Raw genomic sequence first — 16,164 nt, 5'->3', positions numbered from 1 at the left:
TCTATACTGTGATTCCAATCCACGTTTAAACCTGCTTTAGCTGAACTGGTTTTAAATCCCGTTAGGATTTTGGGAGGGAATTTCCCCAGTGTGGAGAGGCCCTAGAAGAGATTTTTGGAGCTGTGTGTTCATCCTCCCTGAAACACCTGTGTATACCACACACACCTCGGCTCTGCTGCAAGCCTGTATACATCCCACAAGCCCATGCTTCCTCAGGTTCTACTGACTGGGAATTGCTGCACCTCAAATGTTCAGTTAGTCACTGTTGGGCTAGCCAATGGCTACTAGTAATCTGGAGTAAATAATAGATTCAGGCCACATCTGGACTCTGCTACTGAGGGCACAATCACCACTTGTGATCTGAGAGAATGCCTCAGAATGTGTTAAAACCTCCCTTTTACTGGGAGGTGCAAAGCTTTAGTCCCAGCTTCAGCTGAGCTGCAGCCCGACTGCACCATTCCATCCCTGACACAGGCCTGCGGAGTTTGGTTGCTGCCGTGAATTAGAAAGATAAAGCAGGAGGCATAGCAAATGTTCACACTCCATCGGTATCGCATTCTCCTCTACATGTACCACAGAAGAACAAAACCCCAAAGGAAGGATATGCTTGTGGTTGGTGCACTGGGCTGGAACTCAGGAGCTCTGAGTTCAGTTCCCCACTCTACCACAGACTCCCTGGGTATGTCTACACTACAAAATTAGGTCAATTTAATATGTTGATATTTTAGAAATCAATCTGATACAGTCCATTGTGTGTGTCCCTGCTAAGTGCATTAAGTCGACGGTGTGCATCCACATACCGAGGCTAGTGTTGACTTTCGGAGCGTTGCACTGTGGTGGCTATCCCACAATTCCCATAGTCTCCGCCACCCATTGGAATTCTGGGTTGAGCTCCCAATGCCTGATGGGGCAAAAAATCATTTCTCACCTTTTTCCTGGGTTACCAGTGCAGATGCCATACCACAGCAAGCATGGAGTCTGCTCAGCTCACTCTCACCGTATGTCTCCTGGGTGCTGCTGGCAGATGTGGTACTGCAGTGCTACACAGCAGCATCCCCTTGCCTTGCCTTGCCTTGCCTTGCCTCATCATTGTCCCGTGGGTGCTCCTGGCCGACCTCGGTTAGGTTGGTTGGGGGTGCCTGGGCAGACATGGGTGCTCCTGGCTGGCCTTGGTGAGGTCTGTCGGGGGTGCCTGGACAAAAATGGGAATGACTCTGAGTCATTCTCTTCTTTAAGTTTTATCCAATGGAGATTCAGTCCTGCCTGGAGTATCATGCCAGCTGGAGGCTTCTGCCTCAGGCTGCTTTTCCAGTTGGCAGCACCGTGCGGTTGCACCTACCCCAGCTTACCCCTGGCTCCCATGGCTCATGAAGCCTGGACAGTAGTAAGGAACAGTTCACCTGTAGGCTGAGCAAGTGCAGAATGGTGGTAGAATGCACCTTTGGACGTTTAAAAGCTCGCTGGTGCAGTTTACTGACTCGGTTAGACCTCAGCAAAACCAATATTCCCATTGTTATTACTGCTTGCTGTGTGCTCCACAATATCTGTGAGAGTAAGGGGGAGATGTTTACGGTGGGGTGGGAGGTTGAGGCAAATCACCTGGCCGCTGATTACGTGCAGCTAGACACCAGGGTGGTTAGAAGAGCACAATAGGGAGCGCTATGCCTCAGAGAAGCTTTGAAAACCAGTTTCATGACTGGCCAGGCTACGGTGTGAAAGTTCTGTTTGTTTCTCCTTGATGAAAACCCGCCCCCTTGGTTCACTCTACTTTCCTGAAAGCTAACCGCCCTCCCCTCCCCCCTTTGATCTCCACTTGCAGAGGCAGTAAAGTCATTGTTGTTTCAAATTCATGCATTCTTTATGAATTTGTCACACAAATGGGGGGATAATTGCCAAGGTAGCCCGGGAGGAGGAGGGAAGCACAGGGGTGGGGTAATTGTAGGGGCACCCGCTAGAATGGCATGTCTGGGGCTCTGACTCAGAGTGGCCGTTTGCCTCTCTGGTTCTTTGGTAGGCTTCCCTGAACTTCTTAAGTTTCACGCGGCACTGCTGCAGGTCCCTGTTATAACTTCTGTCCCTCATGCCCTTGGAGATTTTTTCAAATATTCTGGCATTTCGTCTTTTGGAACGGAGTTCAGATAGCACGGATTCGTCTCCCAATACAGCGATCAGATGCAGTACCTCCCGTTCAGTCCATGCTGGAGCTCTTTTGCGATTCTGGGACTCCATGGTCACCTGTACTGATGAGCTCTGCATGGTCATCTGTGCTGATCAGCTCGCCGTGCTGGCCAAACAGAAAATGAAATTCAAAAGTTCATGGGGCTTTTCCTGGCTACCTGGCCAGTGCATCTGAGTTGAGAGTGCTGTCCAGAGTGGTCACAATGGAGCACTCTGGGATAGCTCCCGGAGGCCAATACTGTCGAATTGCGCCCACACTACCCCAAATTCGACCCAGCAGGGTTGATTTCTGTGATAATCTCCTTGTCGGGGAGGAGTACAGAAATCGATTTTAAAAGCCCTTTAAGTCGACAAAAATGGCTTCGTCATGTGGATGGGTGGAGGGTTAAATCGATCTAACGCTGCTAAATTCAACCTAAACTCGTAGTGTAGACCAGTGCCCTGTGTCATGCTGGGCAAATCTCTTCAGCCCAGTTCCTGAAATGTATTTAGGCACCCAGCTCCTATTGAAATACCTTTGTGGATATGTCTCTTAGTCTGTCTGTGCCTCACCTCCTTGTCTGTAAAATTGGAATAATGTTTCTTTTCTCCTACCCTCTGTCTGTTTGGCTTGTAAGCTCTTCAGGGCAGAAACTGTCTCTTACTATATGATTGTACAGTGCCTTGCACAGTGGGGTCCTGATGTTGGATGGGTCCTCTAAATGCTACCTTATTACAAATCATCATCATAAAGCAGAAAAAGAACTGTTCATTAAAGGGCAAACACCCCATATGAACTAGCCCGAGACCAACAAATTCAGGAGGTAACAACATTTCTTTGCTGCTGACCTGGGTTGCTGTTTGAATGTTTTAAATATGTATTTTTCATTGCAAATACTTAAGAATATCAGGTCATCAGCAGGGAGTGGCTCTCAAAGCCCATGCCTCGGCCTCTTGAGCTAAAAGATTTAAGCCCTTTAGTTGGAAGCAGGAACAAGCTGATAGCTCTTATGTAGTCCAGCCACTAGAGGGGGACAAAGACACTCTTGACCTGCATGTAACTCGTTTTATGTACCGGTATAGCCTAGAATATGTAGGTGGTCTCAATTTTTGTGCTGTTCTGTGTTTTCCCTGTTAGGTTATGGAGGATCTTTTCAAGACGGTGACAAGCATCGTGCTCTCTAAATGTCCTCAAGATGTTGAGCTTTTTCATAAATACATATCTCCTGCCCAAAAGGTAATAAACATGACAGAAAAAACTGCAACCCGCCTATATCTTGCAAACACTCTTGGCATTGTATAGGCCTGAATTTAACAGAGCTCTCTTGTGTTACCCATTAAGAGTAGGTTTACATTTTTATTTTTTTTTGTCTTTTGTTTTAACCAAGGGCAGGTTAGAACAGATGCTGAAGAACAAATTCATAACGTGAGTACTATTTTTGATTGCTGACATACGACATGCTGCTGTTGGTTGAGCTCCTTGATAGTTATTTTCCCCCATCCCCTTGTCATGCCACTGATTATTAATTCTGCACAATGTCTTTTAAAGGCACTAATTGCAGTTCCCTACCTGTAGTTAAACTGTGCTCTTTGCCCCAGGAATGGTTACCGTCTCCCTAACCACTTTGCTTGTGTGTTGCATCTGTTTCTCCTTCCCTTTGTTTTTGTCTTCCCAGACGCTTTGGCACAGGGACTGTCTTCCTGACGGTGTATGTCTGTGCCATGCCTACCCACACTCTGGGCGCTACTGCAAAATAAATAATTATTCACAGGCTTTAGCCATGCCCCTTTAGACTGTGAGATGCTCCTCTTTCCTCAAAATCCCTGCTGTCCTGTATTAGCTCTGTAGCCCTTGACTGCTTTTAGATAAGAGAGGACTTCAGTCCCCATTCTGGGCCTCCAAGCATCTCCTTTTTGCTCCACTCTCATCTGAGCGCTTGACTTCTGGTGGCTGTCCATTCATTCTGCCAAGCCAGACCAGGATGCCCACCCACAACTCTCCCAGGTGTTGCATTTAAGCTAGCCTGCCACATCCATGCTTGATGACAATGGATTTGTGATTTATAACTTTCAATGTTATTTTCATCTGCACAAGCACCACAAAATGTTGCTGAGAAGTGCAGTGTGTGTGTGTGTGTGTGTGAGAGAGAGAGCGAGCCATGAGTCACATTTGAGCTATGGGCCACTTTCAAAAGCTTCAGGTAGCAAAAGTAGGTGAGTTTCCAGCCAAGTTATTGTGGAATCCCATAACCCAAGCACATGAACAGCATATTCCTCACTGACTATTTATTTCAGAAAGCTTTAGTGTATTATTGAATCCTTGCGGGTCCTCTTTAGGGAGGTTGGTCTAAAACTGGATTTAGCTGGTGATACACAGAGATTTGATTATTGTTACCAGGCTATCTTAGAAGCAGCAAAGAATCCTGTGGCACCTGCTTCTACAGAACCAGACTAACACGGCTACCCCTCTGATACCAGGCTATCTTAGTTTTCCCAGGGATGGCTTGTTTACGTTGTTACAGCCTGGTATGTGGAAAATCCATCATGCAGCTTCCTTAGGCCTGGGCTATACTAGCTGGGGGGGTTCGAACTAAGATACGCAACTTCAGCTACGTTATTCGCATAGCTAAAGTCGAAGTATCTTAGTTCGACTTACCTGGCCGTCCTCACAGCGTCGAGTCAACTGCTGTGGCTCCCCTGTCAGCTCCGCTTACTCCTCCTGCCGAGGTGGAGTACAGGCGTCGATTTGCAGATCAATTTATTGTGTCCAGACGAGACGCGATAAATCAATTCCCAATATACATCGAACACCACCCACCGATCCAGCGTACCCTTAGTTTGATTTTGATTTCCAATCACATTTTTGCAGGTTGCAAAGAAGACACTGGGACAGATTCTTCACTCTGTTATCCCAGTTTGCTCTGCCAATTGCTCTATTGATTTACAGTGGTGGCGAATCTGGTGCCAGAATTGCCTTTCTGTGGACACAGACATGTCAATGAAAATAAGTCTGGCATTTTACAGTGTGACAATCCTAACTCTTCTATTAATGCAAGCGCTTCATGGCATGATCTGTCCTCTTGTAGAGTATTGTGTTGAGCACATGGTTGGTGGTAGGCTGATGGGAGTTCCTTTCATTCTGAAGAGCTCCTATGTACTTTTACAAACTAGATTTCAACGGAATCACTTCAGTCCTAGATGATATGCAGCCACCTCTAGGGTGGAACATGAAGTCTGTTTAACAGTGTGTTGTAACAATATAAAAGCAGCATCTTATGAAATGAAGGTAGGCAGAACATAATCCTCCAAACTGGAATTTGCCTGGGCCACTGGGACTAACCCACCCCCCATCCCCACCCTCCTCTTGATAAGAGTATCGTGTGATTTTTTGATCTCTGCAGGTACTCGTTGTTAAGGCATCATGTGTGGTAAAGCAATAAGCAGCACCTAGGTTCAGTGACTAACTCAGCGAGAAACCTGTAATCTATTAAGTTACCAGGAGCTCTTTCTGTGATATTCTAAGGTTCCTTTAGGAAAGAGGTTTCCATCAAAGGTACAGAACAGAGTTGACCTTGTAGCTTGAGAAATCTGAGATCACAACCCAAGGTGGCATGGCTGCAGTGTCCCTTTTGTTTTCCCGTGCAGTGCTTAGGAAGGGACCCTCTTGGTACTTTCATTTGCAGTGTCAAATGCTTAGTTTTTTCTGTTACAGAATTCCCTATACTGAAGCAGTGGAAATTTTAAAGCGAGCTCCTCAGACATTCACTTTCCAACCAAAGGTGAGTGGGTACCCTGGCTGTGAGAGAGCCAAGGCCTGGTTCCTGCTTCCTGCTTCTGTGGGGTGAGTGTGCAGAATGCTCTCCATTTCTAAATCCCAGGGAAGCCTCACTTCTCTCTTTCTGATGTTGCAATAGAGTTGTTAGTTCACACAGTCCTTTTGTGTCATTGCACGGTTGCAAACCAGCCATAATCCAGTGTAACCACCGTAGCTTGGAAGATGAAGCATGGAATAATTTAGGAAACAAGTTGTTACAAGAGTGAAGTGTGCGTAGTGAAGCTAAGCAATGGCTTAAGGGAGAGAGGTGGCACAATACCAGTAGATTGTAAGCCCTTTGCAGAAGGAGCTGTTCCTGCCTGTGTGCATGGACAGTGACTAGTGCATTGTGTATACTTCAGGAACACATCATAACCATCTAATAGGCAAGAGGAATTTAGGTCGTACCAAGGGTTTAACTAGGAATAATGAAGTAAAACTGAGTCAAAGCACTGTATTGCCTAGATAGGTAATGGGAGTCCTTTGTTCTTCTAAAAGTCTATTGTAGCCAAGGAGAAAGCAGTTTACAAATTACAGTGTTCCTAAAACTCCTCCTTCATCCCTGTTTCTAACAGATGCCACAGTAGGCAGAGTCCTCACTTGACCACTTCTAATCCCACATACATAGTCATTAGTCTTAACAGTCCTTAGTCCACTGCTTTGAGGATAAGTCTGGCTGGGCCCACCTTCAGAGCAGATAGCCCAAGATCAACAGATAAATTATTCTTACAAAAATAGGTTCAGAGTTTAATACAGAGTTGTAAATCCTCTCTCCGGATACAGCTGTCAGTCAGACGAGCAGTTCCCCCCAACAAATCATGCATGGCTCACGCTCCTGCTGCAATGGGTGCGGGTACACCTGATGGTCTCTTCCAGGGGACATTGGGTTTTCCTAAGCGAGATGCTGCAGAGGTGGTGTGGCATGCACCGGGGTGCGTCTGGGAAGGGAGGGAAGAGACAGGGAACAGGAGGGGTACAAACAGTGCTTGGATAAATTCACTTTAGCTGGTTGCTAAAAATTGACCAGGTTTGTTGGAGGCGGGGGGATCCTTTGTCCAGGTTGTCTGTTCAGTTAAACAACATAACAATCTGCTCTAGTTCAAGCACAAGTTACTGGGAGAGATCCAGGGATTCCTGGGTGGGATTCTGTGGCCCATGTTATGCAGGAGGTCAGACAGGATGATCAACTTGATCCTATCTGGCCTTAAAAATCTGTGGAACTTATGTTAGTGCAGTTTGCCTACTAGATCTTTCGACATTCTAGAGACCCTGTGAAAGGCAGAGCCCTTCCTAGTATCCAGCCTTTGAAAATGGTGCATCTCCACTGTGTGGGGTCTTACTGTGTCTTCTAAAGTACACGCACTGCACTGCTGCAGGGTCCAACTTCCCTTGCTCTCCATGTTGTTGTCTTTACAGTGGGGCAACGATCTCCAAACTGAACATGAGAAATACCTGGTGAAGCACTGCGGCGAGGTTCCTGTGTTTGTGGTTAACTACCCGTATGATCTCAAACCTTTCTACATGCGGGACAATGAAGATGGACCTCAACACACAGTAAGTCCGTGTGTGTGCATCTCCATACTTTTTGGTCACGCGCCCTGTCCTCCCTCATCCTACCTAGCAATGGTATCATCGTTCTGGTCTCCAGTCAGAAACAGGGGATAAGATACATCAATCAACTGCAACAGTTAAGACTCAGTCCAGACCCTTTCCTTCCTTTAGAGAGAGATCCAAAACAGGAGAGAATCCAGTCGGTCAAGAGAAGAATGGAAGGCCTAGGTCTTTGGAAGGCAGCCAGTTAGGTTTGCTGTAGTCAGTTTCTTTTTAAGGGAAGTTCAAACATAAAATAAGGTAACAAGTTTTTTTAAGAGAAGCCTCTTTAATGACAACCAGTGCCCACAGTATTCCATGGCATTGTTCTCCTGCCTTCCCAGCCCATCCTGTGGGTATTTTATCCTCCTACCAGAAGATGGGGACAGGAGATATGTACCCAAAAGGAGTCTGCTTTCAGCATCGGGTCCCTGTGCTGTGTGGCTCCAGGCACTGTGTCTGGAGGAATTCCTCTGTGCCTTCAACAGTCCAGGCATATCTGCATTTGCCTGCCTCCCAACAGCTTGCTCTTGGGTTCTTTGTACCCCTTGGGGCGTGGCCACACACAAACTTACACCAAAATAACTGAATTGGTTTCATTTCACATGGGTTGTTATTTCGGTGCAGACACTTTTGTGTCAGAATGAAAGGGGCCTACTTTGATTTGATTTTGGTATCAGTCTGGTATTTTTTACCCTCGCTGGCAGATGGCTGCTGCATTTAGTGACCCTGCCCCTCTGCAAAATGCATTCCGCAAGTCCAAGGTAACACAATGAAACATTTGCTGCTGCTATAAACAATCACGGCTGGAGAAGCTCTTCTGGAGTGTGTATATATTTACATAAGTGGTATCCTAGACTCAACAGCGGAAGCTTGAGTCGCAGTTGTAGTGACTGGATGGGAGAGCCCTCCCCACCTGGCAAGAGGGAGCAACATTTGGGAAAGGGTCTGTGAGGACCCCTGCAGAAGCCCATGTTTCCTCAGTGTGCTTCTTTGTCCCCCTCTAGTAACTGGAGCACAGGAGTTCATGAGTCTGCTACTGTCTTTGGCTAACAGAGCTGGGTTTTTTAACTCAGGCAGTAGAGGCTCCTGCTTTTCTATCCAGAGGTTCTGGGTTCAATCCCTTCTTCCAGTGACCAGCCAGAATATGTCTTCTGTGGAAGGTGTAACTTCCAGCTCGAGGAGACATACCTACTCTGGCTTTAATCAAATTAGCACCCATAGAAGTGTAGCCACCCCGACTACATGGTTTCAGACAGGATCATACTCAGGGTGGCTAGCTGCTTGCACCGCCATAGCTACCCTTTTATTTTTTAGCATGCTAACTTGATCAGAATTAGTGCGGCTTTGTCGTCTTGATCTGGAAATTACACCAGAGCTCCAGTGTAGACATACCTTAGATCCTGATCTGTTGTACACCATATAAACTATAGCATCTGTTACCTTGTGCTAGTCACTATGATGTCCAGCTGCCAGTGAGTTAGATCACTATCTATGTACTTGCATAGGGTCCATCTCCATAGTACCGGAGCACCTCACAAACAGGAATGAATTTATCCTCCCAGCTGCCCTGGGATTACTGTCGGACTGCACAGTTAAATGGCATGACTCAGTTTATGGTTCTCTTTCCCCTAAGGTTGCAGCCGTTGATCTTCTGGTACCAGGAATAGGGGAGTTATGTGGCGGCAGCCTGAGAGAGGAGCGACTGCATTTTCTGCAATCACGCTTAGAGAGGTATGGAGAAACCCTATGGCTGATTACTAGCAGTAGCGGAGGAACAGTCTGGCAAGGGAGTGTGTCAGAGGCCACTGGAGTTTGGTGGGGGAAGGAGTAGATGTACAGACAGTAGATGATCCGTTATGTTTATTGGCTTTGAAGAATCTGTTAATCAACTATTTATCTACTAAGCAAAATATGGTTGTATCCCCAAATGATGACTTGCTTCTGGGGTAAATATACCAAGTGCCTCTTTGTATCATCTCACCACAGAAAAATGTTGCATGCTACTCAGAGAGGACCTTGCCTATCACATGGGCTCCAAGGAAGCTATTGGTAATTGTTAGGGCTGTCAAGCGATTAAAAATATTAATCGCGCTGTTAAACAATAATTGAATACCATTTATTTCAATATTTTGGATGTTTTCTACATTTTGAAATATATTGATTTAAATTACAACACAGAATACAAAGTGTACAGTGCTCACTTTATATTTAGTTTTGATTACAAGTATTTGCACTGTAAAAAAAAAACCCAAAAGATATAGCATTTTTCAATTCACCTAATACAAGTACTGTAGTGCAATCTCTTTATCATGAAAGTTGAACTTACAAATGTAGAATTAGGTAAAAAAACAACAACCTGCATTTAAAAATAAAACAATGTAAAATTTTAGAGCCTGCAAGTCCACTCAGTCTTACTTCTTGTTCAGCCAATCGGTCAGACAAACAAGTTTATTTACATTTGCAGGAGAGAATGCTGCCCGCTTCTTGTTTACAATGTCACCTGAAAGTGAGAACAGGCATTCTCATGGCACTGTTGTAGCTGGTGTCACAAGATATTTACGTGCCAGATGCGCTAAGATTCATATGTCCCTTCATGCTTCAGCCACCATTCCAGGGGACATGTGTTCATGCTGATGATGGGTTCTGCTTGATAACAATCCAAAGCAGTGTGGACCGACGCATGTTCATTTTCATTATCTGAGTGAGATGCCACCAGCAGAAGATTGATTTTTCTTTTTTGGTGGTTTGGGTTCTGTGGTTTCCGCATCGGACTGTTGTCTTTTAAGACTTCTGAAAGCATGCTTCACACCTCATCCCTCTAAGATTTTGGAAGGCACTTCAGATTCTTAAACCTTGAGTTGAGTGCTGTAGCTATCTTTAGAAATCTCACATTGGTACCTTCTTTGCATTCTGTGAAATCTGCAGTGAAAGTGTTCTTAAAATGAACCACATGTACTTGGTCATCATCTGAGACTGCTATAACATGAAATATATGGCAGAATGCAGGTAAAACAGAGCAGGGGACATACAATTCTCCCGCAAGGAATTCAGTCACATATTTAATTAAAGCATTATTTTTTTAACAAGCATCATCAGCATGCAAGCACATCCTCTGGAATGGTGGCCGAAGCATGAAGGGGCATACGAATGTTTAGCATATCTGGCACATGAATACCTTGCAATGCTTGCTACAAAAGTGCCATGCAAATTCCTGTTCTCACTTTCTGGTGACATTATAAATAAGAAGTGGGACTTCTTTATCTCTTGTAAATGTAAACAAATTTGTTTGTCTTAGCGATTGACTAAACAAGAAGTGGGACTGAGTGGACTTGTAGGCTCTGAAGTTTTACATTGTTTTGTTTTTGAGTGCAGTTACATAAGAAAAAATCTATATTTGTAAATTGCACTTTGACAACAAAGAAATTGCACTGCAGTCAGTACTTGTGAGGTGAATTGAAAAATACAGTTCTATTTCTTTTGTTTATCATTTTTACAGTGCAAATATTTGTAATAAAAAATAATATACACTTTCATTTCAATTACAACACAGAATACAATATATATGAAAATGTAGAAAAACATCCAAAATATTTAATAAATTTCAATTGGTATTCTATTGTTTAATGGTGCAATTAAAACTGTGATTAATCGTAATTACTCTTTTTGAGTTAATCTCATGAGTTAACTGCGATTAATCGACAGCTGTAGTAATTGTGTCTGGCACCTGGACTCCCTCCTTAGGCTTTGTCCCCACTCACCAACATGGTAATTCACCACCAGTGGTAGCTAAGCTGGAAGCTGTAGTGTAGACAGGGCGTGGGTCTCTTTGTCATAGTGTTGTCTAACCCTAAGGAACCACACTGCAGTGAATTACAGCTATAAGCTTTGCTAGTGTAGATGCAGCCTCAGTGCTGTCATTTCAGAAAGTGGTGTTGTGCGCTGAGAGACGTTGATAAGCTAATTGGGAAGTGAAACCCATGTTAGTTTATCACAGATTTCTGCTCTTTGACTCCATCTCACCCCACTCCCCTGGCCTGTAGCAGTCTGTGTGATTTCAAGGTGCTTTGAAGTCAGCCTGAAGCAGCACTGTCTCCAATTATAATTATCAAAGCTGCCATTGAGGCTGCAGTCCTGTGATTCTGCAGGGGGGAAATCCTCTTCACGGGGTTAAACTCGGATCCTCTCTACGTTTCAGTGGACCCTTTGCAGACCTCAGCCCTGCCCCTTTGGGACAGACACGTACATACAGGAGGCATTTTTGGAGGGCGATGAAATCCCAGTGTAACATTAATTACACTTGGCAAATGCATTTAATACTTAGAGCAGTCACCTATTTAGCTATAACATGTCTAGTTAATGAAGTACAGTGAAGCCCAGTTCAGCATAACGAACCTAAGAAGGGCACTGGCATTCTGTACAGGGTCTGGGTGGGGTCTTCCATTTCAGGAGAGAGTAAAACCAGAGCTGTTTAATTTGGAAAGCCGAGGAGTAAGAGCCCATACAACAGAGGTGTATAAATCAATGAAATGTATGTCTTCAATGGGCTTAAAGTCCAGCTCTGCTCTGAAGAGCAACTATATAAAAATGGTATCTTCTTACTCTGGGATCTCTTCCTTTTGAGTATTCAGGGTCAGATCTGCTGGCCTGATCTGCTTAGTAAAGGAATTTTCATTGGTCTTAACTCATGTTTAGCCCCGAAGAGCTATTGTAACTAAGAGAGAGTTGGATTTTATAATACAACTGTGTAAAGAAACTATGGCCCCAATCCTGCAAAGACTTGCACGCATGCTTAACTTCATTCACATGAGTATCCCAGTTGACGTCAACAGGACGATTCATATGTGTAAAGTTAAGTGTGTGCGCAAGTCTTTGCAGCATTGGGGTCTTACTGCATTAGAATTGGTACCATCCATTTAAGAAGAGCCTTGAAAATCTGTTCAACACCACTCAAAAAGTACTACTTTGTATTTCAGAAACCTCTGCTATTGATTATGCTTCTTTCCTCTCTTCCCCTTTTTGTATTAATTAGTAATATCCTCCCTTTTCTTACTCTGTGTATTTCCATACACTAAACTGTTAACAGATCACACAGCTGATACAGATCTGCTCTGCCGATTTACTGACAAGAGTTTGTTTATTCCACAGATTAGGACTCGCAGATGCCTACCAATGGTAAGACTATATATAGCTTGGTCTACAAACAGTATCTGTTCTCTTACTACTATTACGGAAGAAGCCTTTTCATTGGGGCCCTCAGTGAGCTGCAGCCAGTCACAATGAAGGGGACATCTCATCTAAACACAGTTTAACTACGCTACTTAAAGTTTATCCTCCCACTTGTTTAGTTGCACCCGGAGTTGCATCTTTCATTCCTTTCATTATTGCACAAAATGGATTAACTTGCTGCTCATCAACAATTTTTAATATTAAATCCTTAAACTGTATGCAAAACCCAGAAAGTTACTGAAAAATCCCACGTGCTGTTGCATGAGAGAAATGGGGCACAAAAACCACAAGCAATTTTTGATCTTTAGTGGCAGCATGAACAACTCCACTTGCAATTGGCAGTAAATGAAGCCAAAACACCTTCCCAACAGAGTAGTTGAAGTAGTTACAATCGCCCCCCCTAAAGAAATAGAATAGAACAGTCCTTAAATTTAATAAGGGAAAAATAGACTCCCTGAGTTTTCTCCTATTAAAGTGACTGTCCAGACTCTGTGTCCCTTTTGAAAAATTATGAATTATTTGTATTATCATAATAATGCTTAGGATGTATCTGTTAATCATCTGGTAGAGGAGTGATGTTGCAAAGTGTTCCAAACGTAGGAGAGTTTATCAGAAAGTGCTTGAGTAGCTAGAATAGCCATTAGGGAGGAGAATGCTTTTTAAACTGATAACTTGGATTAAGAGGCTGTAATGAATGCAGGATTCCCTCCTGCATCCTGAAACTTCTTGGGAATAGCACAGCACAAGGTACCATAAGCCTCTACATCAGCAATGTGTAGGCAGGGCAAATGAAACTTCTTCCCATCTTTCATGGATTTGTAGGCCAGAAGGACCATTATGATGAGCTAGTCTGACTTGCTGCTTAGCACCAGACATAGAATTTCACCCAGTAATTTCGATGTCAAGTCCGTAAGTTCTGTTGGAACTATGGCGTATCATGGAGGAGTTCACTCACCGCAAGAGCCCCTCCTAGTGGCCAGGCATAGCATAGTGGTTCTGTTCACTGAGTGCTGCCTCCTGATGGTCGCTCCAGTGGTGCAGTCATCTCTTTCACCATCCTTCCGCCCTTCAGCTGGATCATGATTTAGTCCATCCCTTCTGGGGTAATTATGTCCCAATTCAAAGGGACAAAAACTTTCTATCCTTCCCCAAATCAATCGTCAGTAAACTCTTCGCGCCCCCCCCCCCCCCCCCCGTGCTTTGCAGAGTTCATCCTCACTCTGTCATAGAGAGCTGCTTTCTCTGGAGGCCCAGCTCCTCCCAAACCACTGCCACTCAGGACTTCTGCCCTGGAGCCTGTCTTCTCCCAGGCCTGCTTTAAAAAGTCTTTCTCCCCAGCTGCTCTCTCCCTTCAGAAACAGTCTCAGAGTTCTAGCTCCTTCCTGCAGGCCCCTCTATTGATCCTTTCCCTTAGTCTGGGCCTTCTTCCATTGCCAGCTTTCCTAGCCTTGCCCCCTCTTCCAATGTTCTTACCCAGACCTGCCCTTCTCTTCGGGCCTGCTGCCCAGGGGTGCTCCCTTCCCCTGCAATCCAGCTTTCCTTCCCAGCGTTCCCCTCATCTAGCTAGACTCCCAGGGCTTACTCCTCACTGCCTCTATTGCCAGAGAGTGACTGTAGACATACTCTCTCTCTCTCTCCATGGTGAAGCAGACTTAACTGAATAGTCTGTAGCCACCAACTATAATTGCTAAATACTCAGCCATTTATATCCTTTCACTCTGCCCTGTGTCCATCAGGTGCCTTTCTGTTAGGGACCCCATTTTCGTGATATTTCTCCAAGTAACATAATCTGACTTCTGTTATCTAAAGCCGGGGAGGGCAAACTATAGCCTGCGGGCCAGTTCGGGCTCGTCAGGGCTTTCAGTCCGGCCCATGGGATTGCCAGCCCCGTGGCGCAGTAGGGCTAAGGCAGGCGCCCTGCCTGCCCTGGCTCTGCGACACGCCTGGAAGCAACCAGCACCATGTCCCTGCGGTGGGGGGCAGAGGGCTCTGTGCACTGCCCTCGCTTGCAGGCACCGCCCCCCGCAGCCCCCATTGGCCAGGAATGAGGAACTGCGGCCAATGGGAGATTTCGGGGTGGTACCCACAGGCGAAGGTAGCACACGGTGGAGCCACCTGCCCCACTACACCCCCAGGGGCCATTGCCAGACATGCTGGCCACTTCCGGGAGCGGCACGGGGGCAGGGCAGGCAGGGAGCCTGCCTTAGCCCCACTACGTGCCGCTGCCACCCCAGAGCCGCTCAAGGTAAGCAGCGCTGGGCCAGAGCCTGTACCCTGAACCCCTCCTGCACCCTCCACCCCCTGCCCTGAGCCCCCTCCCGCACTCCACACCCCCAACCCTGAGCCCCGTCGCACCCCACACCCCTCCTGCACCCCAACCCCTTGCCCTGAGCCCCTTCCTGCACACCCCACCCCCTCCTGCACCCCAACCCCTTGCCCTGAGCCCCCTCCCACACTCCGCACCCCCAACCCTGAGCTCCGTCGCACCCCACACTCCTCCTGCACCCCAACCCCCTGCCCGAGTCCCTTCCTGCACACCGTACCCCTCCTGTACCCCAACCCCCGGCCCTGAGCCCCTTCCTGCACACCGCACCCCCTCCTGCACCCCAATCCCTTGCCCTGAGCCCCCTCCCACACCCTGCATCCCCAACCCTGAGCTCCGTCGCACCCCGCACTCCTCCTGCACCCCAACCTCCTGCTCCAGCCCTACATTCATGGCCCTGCATACTATTTCCCCACCCAGATGTGGCCCTCGGGCCAAAATGTTTGCCCACGCCTGCCTTAAGCCATTTAAATTCTTCAACAAGCTTTTCCCTTTTCTTTATCAAAGCCCTGACATACCCAGAAATGGTGATCAGTTTCTTTCTTCTACCCTACAGCATGCACATAGTCCATCTCTGGGTTTATTTTTTCAAAAGATTTTTGTTTAAATCACAGTGACCTGTCAGTACTCTAATCAAAATCACTTCATTCTTCCTATCCAGGCCCTGAAATATGTCTTTATCCTCAACTCCAGGGCACAGTTCAAAATATCTTCCACCTCTTTTCTCATTGATCCAAAGATTTTGCCGCCATTTGTTGAAATTTTTCTGCACTAGGCTTTAGCATTCCCGTTTACTCACGGTATTTCTATGTCCATCCTTCCTTTTTCTTACAGTGCGTTCAGCTGCTTTGTCCCACCATTTCAGTCCCTCTTCACCCCAATATGCACTGGGATTCAGGCTAAGGCTGCATGTTTCCCCATCAGTCTGAACTCTGTCATTAGAAATATAATTCGATTGATTAAATCACTTCTGCATTCAGAGAGACCCTTTCTTATTGCCATAAGGCCTGAGACTGAGTCTGGAAAAATGACCGCCACTGCTGAGCGTCAG

The 16,164-nt window shown here is 46.0% G+C and overlaps 1 protein-coding gene across 3 annotated transcripts in view; it reads left to right on the top strand.

The window, feature by feature from the left end:
* NARS2 (asparaginyl-tRNA synthetase 2, mitochondrial) overlaps positions 1-16,164 on the top strand; it is a 77,779-nt gene that overhangs the window by 55,908 nt on the left and 5,707 nt on the right. For all 3 annotated transcript variants that reach the window (XM_039530996.1, XM_039530993.1, XM_039530984.1), the window contains exons 8-13: positions 3,296-3,394; positions 3,546-3,583; positions 5,870-5,936; positions 7,388-7,525; positions 9,198-9,295; positions 12,710-12,736. In XM_039530996.1, coding sequence (XP_039386930.1) covers positions 3,296-3,394; positions 3,546-3,583; positions 5,870-5,936; positions 7,388-7,525; positions 9,198-9,295; positions 12,710-12,736 — 467 coding nt within the window. The remainder of the gene's footprint in view (positions 1-3,295; positions 3,395-3,545; positions 3,584-5,869; positions 5,937-7,387; positions 7,526-9,197; positions 9,296-12,709; positions 12,737-16,164) is intronic.

The sequence above is a fragment of the Mauremys reevesii genome, linkage group 1 (assembly GCF_016161935.1).
Source record: "Mauremys reevesii isolate NIE-2019 linkage group 1, ASM1616193v1, whole genome shotgun sequence".
Lineage (NCBI taxonomy): Eukaryota > Metazoa > Chordata > Testudines > Geoemydidae > Mauremys > Mauremys reevesii.
Note: the sequence above shows the minus strand (reverse complement) of the source record. Positions and strands in the feature narration are given on the sequence as shown.